We start from the raw sequence: 19,279 nt of genomic DNA on the forward strand, positions 1-19,279 counted from the left end.
AAACTCTTGCACTTTGGGTGCAGCACCACTGCAAGGGAACATTTTCACTTTTACTGATGTTCAGATTTGAGGACAAGAGATGTGAAGAGACATCAAACCTTAAACTGCTGACAACAAGGTCAAATGTGTTATCTTGAAATGGCAGAAATTCCTCATCTGCAACAACTTTGACTGTTGGAATTTCAGGAACTGCAGATCCTTTCTAGAGATAAAGAGAAGAACCGCACACATAACGGTTTATTACATATAAAGGTAACCCGTGTGGTAAATGTACCCCAGCACAGACTAGATATACATCTTACCAGAGCCACCTCGCTCACGTCTGCTTGAACAAATCTTTCCACCGTTTCCTAGACAATAAAAACTGTACAAGTAAATCTTTTGGGAAGATTTGATGAGATATCACAGCGCTAACAATATACAAGCTTACTTAGAAAACCACTGCAAACTCCTGTGCATGAGCAGTAACATACAGAGCAACTATAATGCCGCGTACACACCATCACTTTATGTGATGGAAAAAAAAAAAACTTTCTGTGAAGTAAAAAACAACGTTTTTGAAACTTCATTTTCAAAAACGACGTTGCCTACACACCATCGTTTTTTCACAATGCTCTAGCAAAGCGAGGTTACGTTCACCACTTTTTTCCATTGAAGCTCGCTTCATAACTAGCTTCTGGGCATGCGCGAGTTTAAAAACGTTAGGGTTGTCCCGATACCACTTTTTTAGGACCGAGTACAAGTACCGATACTTTTTTTCATGTAGTCGCCGATACCGAATACCGATACTTTTTTTAAATGTCATGTGACAGTTTTCCAACCACAATACAGACTAAGGATATTTTCTTTAGAATTATGAAGAACTCTAACTCAAGACATTATAAAAGAATAAAAATGAGTAAAAATGTTTTATTTGCTTGTCACGCAGTAGTAAAAAACTCAAAGAATTTTCATAGAACATGTTGATAAATACAAAAAAAGTATTCTATTTAGGTATCGGGAGCATTTGCGCGAGTACGAGTACTCCCGCAAATACTCGGTATCGGTCCCGATACCGATACTAGTATCGGTATCTGGACAACCCTAAAAAACGTCTTTTTAAACGTCGTTTTTTGCTACACACGGTCAATTTTTGTGAAACAAAAAACGACGTTTTGAAAAACGACACATAAAATTGAAGCATGCGTCAATTTTTTTTTGTCGTTTTTCACAAGACATAAAACGACGTTTTCCCCCACACACGGTCAATTAAAGTGACGTTTTTAAAAATGTTGTTTTTTTTCATCACATAAAGTGATGGTGTGTATGTGGCATAAGAATTGTAAACAGGCTTTTTCAGCAAAGAATTTAAAGTATATGTAAAAATGTATAAAATAACCCATTCAGCTTAAAGGCAAAATATTTGTGTATAGATATAAAAAAAAGTCACTTTGGAACAGGAAGGGGCCAACCCAAACTGTTCCCACAAAGTTGGGAGCACGAAATTGTCCAAAATGTCTTGTTATGCTGACGCCTTAAGAGTTGCCTTCACTGGAACCACTGTATGTACATATACCATATCTAACAAAAATGAGTACAGCCCCATTTTTGTGAGGGGTGTACTCACTTTTGTGAGATACCAAAACTCCTCATTGGTGATACCAGGATCGAAATACAGAATGCAGATCATTGGAGCCATGGTGTATTGAAATTCTTGACGTATATTTTTTCCTAACAATTTCCGTTTAATAAACTGCTGCACAAATATCGTGCGACATAAAAAAAAAAAATTGCAGCAACCTCCTTTTTATTCTCCAGGGCCGTTGCTTTCAGAAAATATATAAGGCCCTGTAACGGAATGACCCGTGAAACCCAGAGACTTTTGAAGGATGGGGGGTACTCCTGTGCCAGTGTCACTAATGACTCTTGGGTCTAGGGTCACCCTGTGCCCCTTTTGGGCATAGGGTGACTGATAAATGATAATGAATGTTTTGCAGGATATCTTGGAATATTACAAGTTGTTAAAGTCTGACTCCAAATGGAGTGTTTTCATTCAATGGGGGGGGACACATGCTTTTGAGGAGTTAATTGCGTCTGCTCCTAGACATTCCATTGTGTGATGCCAATACTGTTTTGTGTCCATTGTGCTAATTAGGTCTGCTCCTAAGACCTTACATTATGTATGCTAATAACACTGTTTTGTGTAAAAAGTATAAGATGTGGAATGTGACTTGTCAAGCTGTATGCGGAGACAGGCTGTCTGGATAATGACTAATAATTAACTCAACTGAATGTCATTGTCTAAGAGAAGGTGTATTGAAGCCCCCCCCCCATTGTGTGATGTGTGGGTGGAGTGTGTCTTTGTCCCTGTGATTAACTGTAACATGCTTGTACTGTATATAAGAAAGCTAAGATACCATTAAAAGTGTTCATTCTTACATTTTTTGAAACCAGTAACAGAGCTCTGTCTCGTTATTTCTGGGGAAAATCCAATGGGTCCTGTCGGCTGGATTGGCGGATAAGCTGTCGTGGTTGATGGAATGGCATATCGTAAACGGTGGTGACCATTACAGGCCCCTTTCTCACTGGGGCAGGAGGTGCGGTGGCGGTATAGCACGGCTATTCTTAGCGGGAAATTATACCGTCGGAATTGCGCCGGTATTCGGTCGCTACCGGTGCGGATTTAACCCCCGCTAGCGGCCGAAAAAGGGTTAATACTGCCCGCATATTGCGTATAGGCGTATTGCCAGCGGTATAGCCGCGGTTTCCCATTGCTTTCAATGGGAATGAGTGGTGGAGGAACGGTAAAAACACTGCTCCCCGCACCGCTCCAAAGATGCTGCTAGCAGGACTTTTGGAGCGGTCCTGCTGGCGCACCGCTCCAGTGTGAAAGCAAACAGCATCCGCTGTTTAGGGTCAGTTTACAGGCGCTATTTTTAACGCAATAGCGCCTGCAAACCGCCCCAGTGTGAAAGGGGCCTAATGTTTTGGGGTTCTAACAAATGTTTTAGCCCAAAAAATTGCATTTTTTTACTTGTATGAGAGAAATATCAGAATTGGTCTGGCAAGCAAGCGGTTAATATAGAACGCATCGTCGCGCTCCCAGCAAATCAAAGCCCAAACTGCTTTTCAAAGCCCTCAATTGCCTCCTGACACTTGATTTTTCTACATAAAATGTATTACAAAGAAAAATGCTGTATTAAAATATGAAAATGACAGGAAGCATATTTTTGCCTTGCCGCTCAGTCCTGTTATTTCAGAATAGCTAGCTGGCGTGCAGACATTAAACAGTGCTGTTTATTCACCGCTAAACTACAACAACAATTTGATGTATGGAAAGAAGGCCAGCAGATGGTAAATGATATGCAACAGACATTAATGCAAAGCTATGCACACCAGTATTACTATGGGCCGCTGGAGCTCTGAGGCAACGCAAAAAATGATTCCAAAAGTAAAAATCGGGGGAGGGAGGGGGGCACCCAAGGAAAAATAAAATCTAAATGTAAAACAAGAAATGGCATGTTTATAAAGTACGTGCCAGGCCTGAATTTACGCAGTAAATTATGTCAGCACCTAAAACACAAAAATATTACTATGCCGCATAACTGCTGTGTCAACACAGTGAAATTGAAGCTCAGCGGTGGAGCGGTTTAGCATCCGTGACAGGGATGACTTGGCGTCTGCACCGAACTGCTACGGCAAAATGGTTTCCATAAATAAATGTGGAACTCTATTGCGTGAATAGCAAGGTGATATCATTCTCCTTGTTTTCAGGTGAAATTTGCCAGTCATGTCATGAATCTGCTCTGAACTCTGCGGGTGACTACAGTGTCTCCTACACGCCAAATGCAATCCCTCTCGTTTATAACACCAGTAAAAACGTCAAGGGTTTCTGAGAACAGCTTGTCTCCAGCATTTAGGGATGGATTAGACCATCCACAGCAGCCAGCGAGTGGGTGTATATTCATTCGACATCTGTGACAGGATCCGCAGCTACTTCCTGGCAGAGATATAGATTAGAAATGGCAGGTAGGGGAACATTCGGCCTCCTAAGCCTGTCCTGTTTACACATTCTTAACCCTTTCATGACGAAGGGGAGACAAATCTAAACACCAGAAACCACTTTTACAACTTTGATATGTGTTTGTGAGTGAGTGAATTACTTATATAGCGCTACAAATGCAAACGAAATTGCCTCAAGGCACTTGGGTAAATCATAGTTCACCTAGATACAACTACTTAGTTAGGTAGATTCAGGTACGGACGCGTAGCTTAAGGAATTTAAGCTACGCCGCCGTAAGTTAGCGAGGCAAGTACATGATTCACTATGTACTTGCCTGCTAAGTTACGTCGGCGTAGCCTGAATCGGCGGGCGTAAGGGCGCCTAATTCAAATGTGTTTGAGGGGGGCGTGTTTTATGTCAATGGCGCTTGACCTCACGTTTTTTACGTTTTTCATTACTGCGCATGCGCCGGGCGCCTACATTTCCCAGTGTGCATTGCGGCTAATTACGCCGCACGGGCCTATTGATTTTGACGTGGACGTAAACGACGTAAATCCCGATTCACGGACGACTTACGCAAACGACGTAAAAAATTTGAATTTCGACGCGAGAACGGCGGCCATACTTGACATTACTATTCCACTAGAGCCTAGCTCTAACTTTACGCGGCCTATCTCTTACGTAAACGGCGTAAAAGTACTGCGTCGGCCGGGCGTACGTTCGTGATTTGGCGAATCTCCTCATTTACATATTCTATGCCGACCGCAATGGAAGCGCCACCTAGCGGCCATCCAAAATATTGCAATCTACGGACGGCGCATCTTAGATATGTTTAAGCGTATCTCTGTTTGAGCATACACTTAAACATAGGTCGGCGTAGATTCTGAGTTAGGTCGGCTTATCTACTGATAAGCCGGCCTAACTCTTTCTGAATCTACCTAACTATATCTAGGTGAAATATACCTTGTTTTTTTAACGACACATTGGGCCTTCATTTGATGGTACATGGTAATCAAATCTTCAGATTGTTTTAAGTTATGATGGGAAAACTGGCCCAAAATATTAACCACTTCAGCCTCGGAAGAATTGGCTGCCCAAAGATCAGGCCATTTTTTGCGATACGGCACTGCACCGCTTTAACCGACAATTGCGCGGTCGTGCGACGTTGCACCCAAAACAAAATTGATGTCCTTTTTTTCCCACAAATATAGCTTTCTATTGGTGGTATTTGATCACCTCTGCGGTTTTTATTTTTTGCGCTAAAAAAAAGTGACAATTTTGAAAAAAAATGCATTTTTGTTTACTGTTTGCTATAATACATATCCCCAATATATATATATATATATACAGTGAGGAAAATAAGTATTTGAACACCCTGCTATTTTGCAAGTTCTCCCACTTGGAAATCATGGAGGGGTCTGAAATTGTCACCGTAGGTGCATGTCCACTGTGAGAGACATAATCAAAAAAAAAAATTCCAGAAATCACAATTTATGATTTTTTAACTATTTATTTGTATGATACAGCTGCAAATAAGTATTTGAACACCTGTCTATCAGCTAGAATTCTGACCCTCAAAGACCTGTTAGTCTGCCTTTAAAATGTCCACCTCCACTCCATTTATTATCCTAAATTAGATGCACCTGTTTGAGGTCATTAGCTGCATAAAGACACCTGTCCACCCCATACAATCAGTAAGAATCCAACTACTAACATGGCCAAGACCAAAGAGCTGTCCAAAGACACTAGAGACAAAATTGTACACCTCCACAAGGCTGGAAAGGGCTACAGGGAAATTGCCAAGCAGCTTGGTGAACAAAGGTCCACTGTTGGAGCAATCATTAGAAAATGGAAGAAGCTAAACATGACTGTCAATCTCCCTCGGACTGGGGCTCCATGCAAAATCTCACCTCGTGGGGTCTCAATGATCCTAAGAAAGGTGAGAAATCAGCCCAGGACTACACGGGAGGAGCTGGTCAATGACCTGAAAAGAGCTGGGACCACCGTTTCCAAGGTTACTGTTGGTAATACACTAAGACGTCATGGTTTGAAATCATGCATGGCACGGAAGGTTCCCCTGCTTAAACCAGCACATGTCAAGGCCCGTCTTAAGTTTGCCAATGACCATTTGGATGATCCAGAGGAGTCATGGGAGAAAGTCATGTGGTCAGATGAGACCAAAATAGAACTTTTTGGTCATAATTCCACTAACTGTGTTTGGAGGAAGAAGAATGATGAGTACCATCCCAAGAACACCATCCCTACTGTGAAGCATGGGGGTGGTAGCATCATGCTTTGGGGGTGTTTTTCTGCACATGGGACAGGGCGACTGCACTGTATTAAGGAGAGGATGACCGGAGCCATGTATTGCGAGATTTTGGGCAACAACCTCCTTCCCTCAGTTAGAGCTTTGAAGATGGGTCGAGGCTGGGTCTTCCAACATGACAATGACCCGAAGCACACAGCCAGGATAACCAAGGAGTGGCTCTGTAAGAAGCATATCAAGGTTCTGGCGTGGCCTAGCCAGTCTCCAGACCTAAACCCAATAGAGAATCTTTGGAGGGAGCTCAAACTCCGTGTTTCTCAGCGAGAGCCCAGAAACCTGACTGATCTAGAGAAGATCTGTGTGGAGGAGTGGGCCAAAATCCCTCCTCCAGTGTGTGCAAACCTGGTGAAAAACTACAAGAAACGTTTGACCTCTGTAATTGCAAACAAAGGCTACTGTACCAAATATTAACATTGATTTTCTCAGGTTTTTTTAAAGGCAGACTAACAGGTCTTTGAGGGTCAGAATTCTAGCTGATAGACAGGTGTTCAAATACTTATTTGCAGCTGTATCATACAAATAAATAGTTAAAAAATCATAAATTGTGATTTCTGGAATTTTTTTTTTTTGATTATGTCTCTCACAGTGGACATGCACCTACGATAACAATTTCAGACCCCTCCATGATTTCCAAGTGGGAGAACTTGCAAAATATCAGGGTGTTCAAATACTTATTTTCCTCACTGTATATATATAAAAAGAAAAAACTTTCTCAGTTTAGGCTGATATGTATTCTACATATTACTGGTAAAAAAAAAAAAATATTGCAATTAGCGTATATTGATCGGTTTGCGCAAAAGTTAGAGCGTCTACAAAATAGAGGATAGATTTATGGCTTTTTTTTTTATCAGTAATGGCGGCGATCTGCAATTTTTATCGTGACTGCGACATTATGGCGGACACATTTGACGCTATTTTGGGACCATTGTCATTTATACAGCGATCAGTGCTATAAAAATGCACTGATTACTGTGTAAATGACACTGGTAGATAAGGGGTTAAACACTAGGGGGCGATGAAGGGTTAAGTGTGTCCTAGGGAGTGATTCTAACTGTTAGGGGGCTGGGCTACCAGTGAAATGACAGTGATCACTGTTCTCGATGACAGGGAGCAGTAGATCACTGTCCTGTCACTAGGCAGAACAGGAAAATGCCTTGTTTACTAAGGCATGTCTCCGTTCTGCAGCTCCATGACCGCAAACACTGAGTCAGCGGGACCCGTGGGCATACTCAATAAGCACAGTACTGGTACGTCCCTTTGTGCAGCAGTGCCATTCTGCCGACTTATATTTACATGTGGCGGCCGGCAAGTGGTTAAACAAAATATATATTTTTTTTATTTAGCTGTATATTTCTTGACATTAAAGGAAAAAAATGTTTTGCCTAAAATTAATGTCTGCAAGGTAGACAGACAGAATAGTGTAATAATTCTGTTAAAAAACAAGTAAATATCTATTAAATTCCTTCATCCTCAGGCATTCTAGTTTCTGTTTTCTCATTCACTTCCTGGTTTGCATCGTTCGTTCATGTAAGAACTACATTTCCCAGTATGAATTGCGGCACACCCAGAAGTCTCTAACACGTAGAGAGCGTCCTGCCACACAGATGTAGTTCCCAGGAGGGGGCGAGCACGTTACTGACCACCGCAGTAAACCCTCCCAATCACGGTGGTCAGTAAAACCAGACAAGCAGGAAGTGAACAGAACAGAGAAGAAATAGAGAAACTTCTGAGCAAAAACGAACAATGAGGAAGTGAAAAGAGGAATGTCTGCAGGTAAAGGATACTTATTATGAAAAAAAAAAATTCCTTTACAACCCCTTTTAGCATTGTGACAGTGGGACCCTGTGCGACCTCAAAAATTGCTGGTTTACGCCAGATTTTGTAGAGAAAGACACGCTGATTGCACAGCTGTGTGTTGGGCTATTTAGTTCTGACCTGACTATGGCTCAGGACCCCACCCAACAGACAGGAAGTCTGTGCATCGGAGTCAGGTGGACCCCCATCCCTCTGAGAGGAGTCAGAGGCTGCATGGGCGCAGCCAGAGCAAGTATGTCTGCAGGAGGCAGATGTCATTGGTGATAGAGCAGCAAGGCGCTGGCCAGGAGTAAGCTAGGAAAGTGCTTAACTCTAGGAAACTCTGTTTGTTCTGAGGAGCAGACCTAAGGCCTAGGCTAAAGGCCTGAAACAGCCAGATGGCAAGAATGAAAGCCAGGAGGCTAAAGTATTGAGTATGCAAGATTCAGTAATGGTGGAACCCCCCCTGTGAGGGCTACTGATGTATTTGTGAACTTTTTTGTGCTTTTAAATAAAAGTGAGCTACCAGGCCCTTAAAAATTCAGTTCTGGACTGGCGTACTCACTAAAAACCCACCTACCGCTGGAGTCTGACCACCCCAATCTTACAGCATTAATATAAAAATACTACGCTATACACATAAATAAACAATAGCAGCCAGAACTACAATCTTAACTAAAATTGTGTGAATGAAGTGTTGCTAGAAATCAAATGTTGAGTATTAACATTAGGGTTGTCCCGATACCGATACTAGTATCGGTATCGGGACCGATACCAAGCATTTCCCCGAGTACTTGTACTCGGGGAAAATGCTCCGATACTTTACCGATACCCGACTCTCCTTCCATGCTCCTGTGTACCCCCCTCCGTGCCGCTGCCGTTCTGCTCTCCCCCTCCGTGCCGCTGCCATCCTCCTCTGTTCCCCCCCTCCGTGCCGCTGCTGTCCTCTGTTCTCCCCCTCCGCGCCGCTGCCGTCCTCTGTTCTCCCCCTCCGTGCCGCTGCCGTCCTCTGTTTTGCTCTCCCCCTCCGTGCCGCTGCTTCCCCCCTCTGTCAGGATGGAGAGCGGCGGTAGGAGCCGCTAAACCCGGCTCCTACCTTTTCTGAATGAACAGAGTCAGTGATCACTGACTCTGTCCATTCATATGACTGAGCATTGTAAACTGTGTTTACGATGCTTCAGTTTTAGCCTCCGTCTCCTGTCCATTCATTTCCAGTGCAGCTGAGAAAGGGACTGGGGAATATGTGTCCCTAGTCCCTTTCTCTGTCTTAAAGGGGGGATGTCAGAGGTCTGTTAAGACCCCTGATATCTCACCAAAGCCCCCCCAATAGGGCTAATTAAAGAAAAAGAAAAAAAATGCAATAAATAATTTAAAAAATAAAATGTAAATAATGATAATAATAATAGAAAAAAAAACACACACTGACAATCCACTACCCCCCCCCTAAAAAAAAATCACTGTAAAAAAAAAAGTAAAAGAAAACTACTGTCACATGACATTAAAAAAAAAGTATCGGTATTCGGTATCGGCGAGTACTTGAAAAAAAGTATCGGTACTTGTACTCGGTCTCAAAAAAGTGGTATCGGGACAACCCTAGCATATCAACATACTGGGATATACAAAATAAATTGTGATTAGCATATGCAAAAAGCTTTAACACCATCATCTGATTGATAGTGTCTCTAAATAAAGTGCACTGTGCAAATTGTAAATCCACATTGGTAGTATAGTCCCATTGGCGATTAAAACATTAATCCATTAGTATATATTGATGGAAAGGAATCCAGGAGTGTAGGACTAAAGGAGTCACTTCAGCTTGTGCATCCACCAGTCAGGGGAGAAGAATAAATACGCTTACCAGAAGGTAGCATCAATCAGGCTTGTGATATCAAAGCTCTGGTCAGCGAGTGGTGCAATTCCTCCTCCTCAGCTGAGCCACCTCGGGCAACCTGGACCCAGCATGTAAGAATATGGATCAGGATGGCAATGTCTCAGATGGTAGAAACCTCCTTCCACCACAGAACTGTTTGGTAGGTTTATGGTTAACAGCATCCATAAAACAAAAAAAACAACAGAAAGCCTCCACATAGTGAAAACCCGTATGGTTACGGGTTTATTTGGAATAAAAAGGCTTTACATAGATTCCAAGATGTATTGCATCAAGTAAAAAATCTCCTCTGTGATCACAAAAGCATAAAATTCAAAAAGGCGCAATGGCATAAAAAAAGACTCAAACCCGACGCGTTTCGTCTACAAAGACTTCAACTGGGGTATTTCTTGCCATTACCATGACCCACCTCCAAATGTTCTTTAATAACAAATTGTCCTACCCCTGAAGATCGCAGCAATACTACATGTGTGTGTTATTTGTTGTTTATACCCGTAGTGGGGCTCACAAACAACAATGTGTATTTATTTAGATTTTTTTATCCTACCTAAAACAAACTGTGACCTTTGGCCCTAACCTTGACCTGGCTCAAACCCTGATCAAGCTATTTTATATTTATTTCATTTACATGATTTACAACTTTTTTGGTTTAAAATCTTGTCCTCTAGGAAGGAGAAAGGGAAACAATGTACAGTGGAACCTCGGATTACGAGCATAACCCGTTCCAGGAGTATGCTCGTAATCCAAAGTACTCGCATATCAAAGCCAGTTTTCCCATTGAAGTCAATGGAAACCACACGGCCAACACTCGCAAACCAAGTCACGATTTTTTTTAAATACAGTGCTCGTATTGCGAAAAGCTTGTTAACCGCGTTACTCGCAATCCGAGGTTCCACTGTATCTTTTTCTCTTTATTTGAAGTGGAACTTTAGTCAGAAAATTAAAGGAGACGCACAGCCAAAGCTTGTTTGGTTGTACTTCTGTGGATCACAGGAGTCCAGTTTGTTTTGCACTCATGTGACCTGTTTTCAGCAGACAGCGGACTGAATTGGGATATTCTGAGTGGTAGAGGAGGAGCAGCTGGAACACAAGCCTACTACATATCCCAGGAGGGATTAAACTCCAAGACGGTTATCCAATCATCGTAACCAGGCAGTGGAGGAGAAGTGGATTCCGGTTCGTAGGACAGCAGGGATAGAGAACAATTCCTTACAAGCCTTTTACCCTCGCAGGGGTTAGGCGCTCTGGTGAGTGTATTCACGAGAGGGGAGCACTGCAAAGTCACACAATATTTTTGTCACTGGAATTTCCTCAGACTGTCACGAAGAAAATCGCTTTGAGTTTGCACTTGTCACTTTTGGACTAATTCACTTTATTATCTGTATGCTGGACTGTGCCCATATGCAGGACTGCGTTTATATGCAGTCTCTCACTGTGCCCCATGTGCAGTCTCTCACTGTGCCCCACGTGCAGTCTCTCACTGTGCCCCACGTGCAGTCTCTCACTCTGCCCCACGTGCAGTCTCTCACTCTGCCCCACGTGCAGCCTCTCAATCTGCCCCACGTGCAGCCTCTCACTCTGCCCCACGTGCAGCCTCTCACTCTGCCCCACGTGCAGCCTCTCACTCTGCCCCACGTGCAGCCTCTCACTCTGCCCCACGTGCAGCCTCTCACTGTGCCCCACGTGCAGTCTCTCACTCTGCCCCACGTGCAGCCTCTCACTCTGCCACACGTGCAGCCTCTCACTGTGCCCCACGTGCAGTCTCTCACTGTGCCCCACGTGCAGTCTCTCACTGTGCCCCACGTGCAGTCTCTCACTCTGCCCCACGTGCAGTCTCTCACTCTGCCCCACGTGCAGTCTCTCACTCTGCCCCACGTGCAGTCTCTCACTGTGCCCCACGTGCAGTCTCTCACTCTGCCCCACGTGCAGTCTCTCACTCTGCCCCACGTGCAGTCTCTCACTCTGCCCCACGTGCAGTCTCTCACTCTGCCCCACGTGCAGTCTCTCACTCTGCCCCTATGCAGTCTCTCACTGTGCCCCTATGCAGTCTCTCACTGTGCCCCTATGCAGTCTCTCACTGTGCCCCTATGCAGTCTCTCACTGTGCCCCTATGCAGCCGTACCTTTCACTGTACAATCCAGTCTGTTCGACCGTCCATTGTAAGAAAGCCCCGCCTCCTCCTCGGCCGTAATAGAGGAACACTAAGGCCCCATACACACGATAGAATCCATCCGCTGAAAAATCCCAGCGAATGGGTTTCAGCGGATAGATCCTATGGTGTGTACAATCCAGCGGATCTGTTTCCGCGGATTTTTCTCCCATGCGATGGATTTCCAGCAGATAAATATTTGAAGACATGTCTTCAAATCTATCCGCTGGAATCCATCCCAACGGATTGATCCGCTGGTCTGTACAGACTCACCGGATCAATCCGTCCAAAGGGATCCCCCGCATGCGTCGTAATGATTCGATGCATGCGTGGAATTCCTTATATGACTGCGTCGCGCACGTCGCCGCGTCATCATCGCGGCGACGGCGCGACACGTCATCGCCAGAGGATTTCGGCGCGGATTTCGATTCGATGGTGAGTACACTCCATCGCATCAAAATCCGCGCGAATCCTCGAGAGGATTTATCCGTGGAAACGGTCCGCTGGACCGTATCCGCGGATAAATCCTCTTGTGTGTATGGGGCCTAATACGATGCTGGGAAACTGTATCAGTGTTCCTTCCGCCCATCACAGACGAGGAGGAGGCGGGGCTGTCTTACAATGGACGGCCAAACAGACTGGATTACACAGCGGGAGACACACGCTGTTTTACTGCTGACTCGAGTATAAGCCGAGGGGGGTAGTTTTTCAGCCTAAAAAATGGGCTGAAAAACTTGGCTTATACTCGAGTATATACGGTATTTCTTTTATTATTTACATATTACTATCAGACTGGAGTCTTGGAGAACAGCGCCACTTTCCCTTTCTTTGAGTTTTTTCATTTTTTTTATTTTAAAAAGTAAAAAATATTGTGTTTTTTTCAAACTTGTCACTCTTTTTTTGTTTATAGCGCAAAAAAATAAAAACCGCAGAGGTGATCAAATGCCACCAAAATAAAGATCTATTTGTGGGGATTTATTTTTATAAAAATTAATTTGGGTACAGTGTTGAAGGCCCACACAATTGTCATTCAAAATGTTACATTGCTGAAAACTGAAAATTTGCCTGGGCAGGAAGGGGGGGGGGTGAAATGCCCGGTATTAAAGTGGTTAAATCTGATTGATTTGCATTAACTATGGATAAAAAAAAAAAAAGAAGTGACGAAACCTAGCAAAACCTTCTTATGGTGACCGTACACATATCAACATATCAACTTATGATCTTAAACAAGCAATTTATCATCGATTAAAATGCTGAACAAAGCAACTTGTCAGTACCGAAATAGATCGAAATCTTACTAAATCATTTAAATGGAGGGTGTGTGCTTTAGCATTTGGTTTATTTTAGTTCAATGATCGATTGAATGATCACATAATTTGTGTGTGGCCACTTTTAGAGACGGCTTTTTATGTGCTCCTTATAACAGCAGAACGTTCCAAAATACTTTCCATACAGCAACAGCGACACCTGCTGGCTCTGCCAGTGGTAACGCATGACTCATTGTTCTAGTTTGGAGCTCAGATCAATATATGTATTCACTGCAAAACTAGAGTTCAATAAAAACACTAAGCTTTCCCATCTGTTTACCCTGGAACAATATAAGCTGAACATGAGCATAGAAAGCATGCAAACAGGTGGATTATCACCACATACCAGGCTAATACCATTACCGCCACCACCAAATTGTAAAAACATTTTATTTTTTTTGTAAAGAGTGCAGATGGATTAGAACCCCTGTCAGTTTGTATTGCTGTCTGTGTCCAAATTAGAGAGATTCACCCTCTCTATGTGTCCTGTTTACCATCATCATTGACAGTGAAAGTAAAAAAAATAATAAATAAATAATAAAATCACACATTTTGGGTTGTCCCCAGAACAGCAATAGAGGGAAAATCTTCCAATGGGGACACTAATTCTGAATTCTGGTGACCCCAATGGATTCCCTTAATTTGCATGGATTTCCTCTCACTTCCCGTTTGGCTATGGGGCAGGAAGTGCAGGAAAATCTCTCCAATGGGACACAGGTTGCAAAACAAAACTCACAGGGGTTGTAACCCTCCCTTACTTTATCCAAAGTGAAAAAAGTTTTGACTATAGTTCTAGTTTAAAGTGAACCTCGTAGGTTTGTCAAGACTCCCTTTTAGCACTGGAGGCTGCCATGTAATAATGCAGCATTAGCCTCTAGCATTGAAGCAACGGCTGGACTGTGGCAAAAAACCCTACAGGTCCCCTTTAACTGGTGAAAGATGCATTTAGCTAGATTCACGTAGTTGTGCCTATCTATAGGCGGGCGTAGCGTATCTCAGATACACTACGCCGCCGTAAGTTAGAGCGGCAAGTACAGTATTCACAAAGAAGTTGCGCTCTAAGTTACGGCGGCGTAGTGTAACTGGGCTGACGTAAGCCCGCCTAATTCAAAAGAGGCTGGTTGGGGGCGTGTTCTATACTAGTGACCCCACGTATTTGACGTTTCTAACGAACGGCGCATGTGCCGTCCGTGTACGTATCCCAGTGCGCATGCTCCAAATTACGCCGCAAAGACTCATTGGTTTCGACGTGAACGTAACTGACGCCCTGTCCCATTCACGGACGACTTACGCAAACGACGTAAAACGTGAACAATTTGACGCAGCTCCGACGTCCATACTTAACATTGGCTGCGCCATCTTTTTGGTGGTTTATCTTTATGCGGCAAAACGCCTTACGTAAACGGCGTATCTTTAATGCGACGGCCGGGCGTACATTCGTTAATAGGCGTATCTAGCTGATTTACATATTCTAGGCGTAAATCAGCGTACACGCCCCTAGCGGCCAGCGTAAATATGCAGTTAAGATACGACGGCGTAGGAGACTTACGCCGTTCGTATCTTAGCAACATTTAAGCGTATCTCAGTTTGAGAATATGCTTAAATGTAGGACGGCGCAGTTTTGGAGTTACGCCGTCGTATCTGCTGATACGCCGTCGTAACTCTACCTGAATCTGGCTAATTGGTTTCAGTGCAATCTGATCATTTGTTCAGTGACTATGATCATACCATACGTTTGCTAGGCGCAGAAACCATACCTGGTCATTTGATATTTCCTTGTACTGCATTGTCCTCTCTTAAAGCGGAGTTCCACCCAAAAATGAAACTTCCACTTTTCATAATCCCCCCCCTTCCGGTGTCACATTTGGCACCTTTCAGGGGGGAGCAGATAACTATCTAATACAGATATTTACTCCCACTTCCGGGCATAGATCGCCGCAGTATCCACGGCTATCTACACTATCTATGTCCGGCCCCTCCTCCGCCCCCCCCCCTCACTGTCTTCTGTGAGACACTCAGGTCCCAGAAAACAGCAGGGACCACTCACAACACGCAGCGCAACTCGCACATCTGCAGGAGGGAACCATGAAGTGAAACTGCAAGGCTTCACTTCCCGATTCCCTTACCGAATATGGAGGCGGCAACACCCGAGAGCCGAGGGACAGATCGGCTTCGGGGGCCGACATCGTGGGAGCCCGGGACAAGCAAGTGTTCCAATATTAAAAGTCAACAGCTGCAGTATTTTAATGCCCAACTCCAGCCAAAATGTTAATTTGACATACAGTTCTTATGTATGGTTAACTATTAGATCCAACTGTCTTACCGTGGGTAGGTAGGGTGGGGTAGGTTGGATGGCTAATTTTTCCATTGTTCTATTATTTTTTAATTTTTTTAGAAATAATATAAAGCTTTTGATGAAATGAAGACACGTACCGTTGTTAAATTATGTGATATATAACCTCTTCCACTGCCCAGATCTAAAGCAAAAGGAAATGTTCTGCAAAAGAAAGAATAAAAAATTAGTTATGAGGCCCCATTCATATCTAGAGGCCCCTGAACGCATGTTTTTGTACTTTTTTAGGGAGGCCCATTTGCGTTTCTTTTCTCCTCATTTTGGTAGTGCAGTAGTTGATGGTAGATCTAAAGACGATTGTACAATCACATTGTATAGTGCTGCCTTTTTCAACCAGAGTTCTTTCAGGTTTTCTCGATGGGGGCCTTGGCAAAATGCCTTAAAATTGCCCAAAAATTGTATACCAGCCGGGGGGTGGATGAACCTGCCTAGCTACACAAAGCCACGTTTTCATTGTGCACTATTACCACCTTTCAGCCACTGGTGTGCTAAAAAACAATATTGCATAGCTCCTAACTGTCCCTGATTTGGAACAAAGTCTCTCTGTCCCTCTTTCCTCCTCATTTGTCCCTTATTTTGGTCTGATCTATATAGTTGGATATAAAGGCCCGGATTCACAGAGAGCGGGCGTACATTACGCCGCCGTAGCACAAATAATATACGCTACGCCGAAGCAGCGCAGAGAGGCCAGCATGGAATTCACAAAGCCATTGCTCCCAAAACTGCGCTGGGTTTCTCAGGCGTAAGCCGGCGTAGGTGGAAGTGGACGTGGGCCATGCAAATGAGGCGTGACCCCATGCAAATGATGGGCTGAGTGTCAGACAGATACTTATAACGAACGCAGCATGCGCCGTCCCGTGGACGCATCCCCGTGCGCATGCTCAGAATCACGTCGAAACAACTGCCTAAGATACGTCGGATCACTGCCTACGGCGTAAACGTAACCTACGCCCAGTCAGATACACGTGCAACGTAAACTATGTAAAATACGCCAGCTTGTGTTCCCTGGTGCAGCCCTTTGAAGGAGTTACACCTCCTTTATGGGGCATAACTGGACGCCAGACGTATGACTTTACGCGCACTGCGTCAGGCGCATGTACGTCCGTGAATCGCCGTATCTCCCTCATTTGCATATTTGAATAGAAAATCAATGGGAGCGCCACATGCGTCCAGCGTAAATATGCGCTCACTCGGCCCACTCGCCGGCAAGTTACGTTGGTGGGATGAAGCCTGTTTTTAGGCGTATCTTACGACGGCGCATATTTGCACTTACGCAGCGTATCTGGAGATACGTCGGCGCAAGTGCTTTGTGAATCCGGGCCAATATGTACTATTTCTCTTTCAAACAGTGTTTCACAGTGCCAAACCTTTCATCTAATTTCAAAAAATTGTTACTTTTCTAAATTTCAACAGCCAGTATAAAGGGAAAAAAAATAATAATATGAATAAGCTGAAAATGCTAGTGCTGCACCTTTAATTAGTGCTAAACTAATAAAAAAAATTAAATGGAAGTATAGGGCGCTATATTAATATGTGCAATAAAAGTGTAGTAGTGATCACTTAATTTTATATATATAAAGCCGGGCGATTTTCTCCAAAAAAAAAAAAATCTGCATTTTTTTTTAAAAATACTCGATCCACGATTCGAATCAAGTTTTTTTTTTAATGGACACTGCGCAGGTCCTGAGGAGCTGCAGGCAGGAGTTTTTAGGTGAGGCCAAGGCTTTGGCTAAGTCCATGGCGTCCGGCCTCGCGGACTAGGCCGAAGCTGCGGCCTTGCCTAAAAACTCCTTCCCGCAGCTCCTCAGGACCGGCGCGGTGCCAGCGCCGGTCCGGGTGATAAAATAAATGAATAAATAAGTCTAAAAAAATCGATTTGCTTAAAATCTGAATCGATTTGACCTCTCAACTCGATTCAAATAGATTTTTTTCCCCAGCCCTAAATATATATATATATATATATATATATATATATATATATATATATATATATATATATATATATATATATATAAAAATTAAAAAATATACACACACAATATCTATAAAAACAGCGAAAACTCATAAATAAAAATACAAATTAAGGAATCAATTCCTTCAGTTTGATATTTTCACTCCAACACCTTGCTTGATATAATGGAAGTGCTCCAAATGCCAAATAGTGACTTTTTACCCAAAAGTGACAACAAAACGCGCTCATCAGATGGCTCCGGCCAGCCGGTGACCATAAAGCATAAAGATTAGAGACTCCTCATTCAATGGACAAAACACCTTCAAAGAGCTCCTTCCAACCAATCTTTCATATGTATGTTAATACTTTGGTCAAATGAATAAAATCTAAAAACTGGCTCCAATGGTATGTATCTTCTACTTGGATATCCAATTCTCATTACAGGATTCTATGAAGTGAGCTCCACCATAAAAGAGCCACGGAAAGGCAAATATAGTATAATATTTGTTATTTATTGTTTAGAAAGTCACTTACATAGTCCAGCAAGGGGGTGCATCGGCACACAAGGAACAGCCCAGTGTTGTGGAAGTCCGTCCTCTACCGCTGTTTGACTAGCGGCGTGCGTTGTGTGTTTGCAACTGCCGGCGGAAGCGACGGTGTATGCGTGTCAGGCCTCGCTTTTATGCATTTCACCTTCCAGCACGCGCCATCAGGAAGTGAACGCAAAATGCGAAACCATATTAATATGGTTATTAATTGCACACATTTTGGCTGACTAGATAGCGCCCTATACTTCCATTTCACAGTATAAAGGAATAGTAATGATAAAGAAAGCACTTGTGGGTTTAACAAAAAAAAAATCTGTATTATTCTCCTTTAAGAGGGGGCGTGGCAGGGTGTGTGTCCTATGCCTACATACTTTTGCTAATAAGTGTCCCTCTTTTGCATCTCGAAAAGTTGGGAGGTATGAAAAATGTCACCAGTTGATGAGGGGGACATTGGGCGCCTGCACAGGATCCTTTTTTGGCCCTCCCCTGCCCCTCTCCATTAGCATTGGCGTCACATTAGCTGAGTGTGGGAGAGAAATTGGGAGAGAAGAGGAACATTGGAATAGTCAGTACCAGTGTACAAAGCTATGCAGTAAAACCTTGGTTTAAGAGTAACTTGGTTTGAGAGTATTTTGCAAGACAAGCAAAATGTTTTAATAAATTTTGCCTTGGTATACAAGCGATGTCTTGATATAAGAGTAGCGTCATGTCACAACTGAGCATAAAAAAGAAAAGAGGAGACCCTAAATGTAGCAATATGGTTACATTGAATGAAGGTACAACATGTAGCAACGTATTGCTACACTTAGAGGCGTCTCTCTTCTCTTTTATACTCTGTAAAAAAAATGCTTTGATATACAAATGCTTTGGATTACAAGCATTATTCTGGAACAAATTATGCTCGCATTCCAAGGTTTTACTATATTTGCTTAGGAGGAATAAATCACCTGTAATGTTGGGTGTCCTACATGTGTGGATGTT

At 43.3% G+C, this 19,279-nt stretch overlaps 1 protein-coding gene across 3 annotated transcripts in view; it reads right to left on the reverse strand.

Moving 5' to 3' along the window:
• Positions 1-19,279, reverse strand: part of NDUFAF5 (NADH:ubiquinone oxidoreductase complex assembly factor 5) — a 49,026-nt gene that overhangs the window by 16,788 nt on the left and 12,959 nt on the right. For all 3 annotated transcript variants that reach the window (XM_040351283.1, XM_040351284.1, XM_040351282.1), the window contains exons 4-6: positions 15,880-15,943; positions 303-350; positions 99-202 (exon numbers count right to left, since the gene is read on the reverse strand). In XM_040351283.1, coding sequence (XP_040207217.1) covers positions 99-202; positions 303-350; positions 15,880-15,943 — 216 coding nt within the window. The remainder of the gene's footprint in view (positions 1-98; positions 203-302; positions 351-15,879; positions 15,944-19,279) is intronic.

The sequence above is a fragment of the Rana temporaria genome, chromosome 4, assembly GCF_905171775.1.
Source record: "Rana temporaria chromosome 4, aRanTem1.1, whole genome shotgun sequence".
Lineage (NCBI taxonomy): Eukaryota > Metazoa > Chordata > Amphibia > Anura > Ranidae > Rana > Rana temporaria.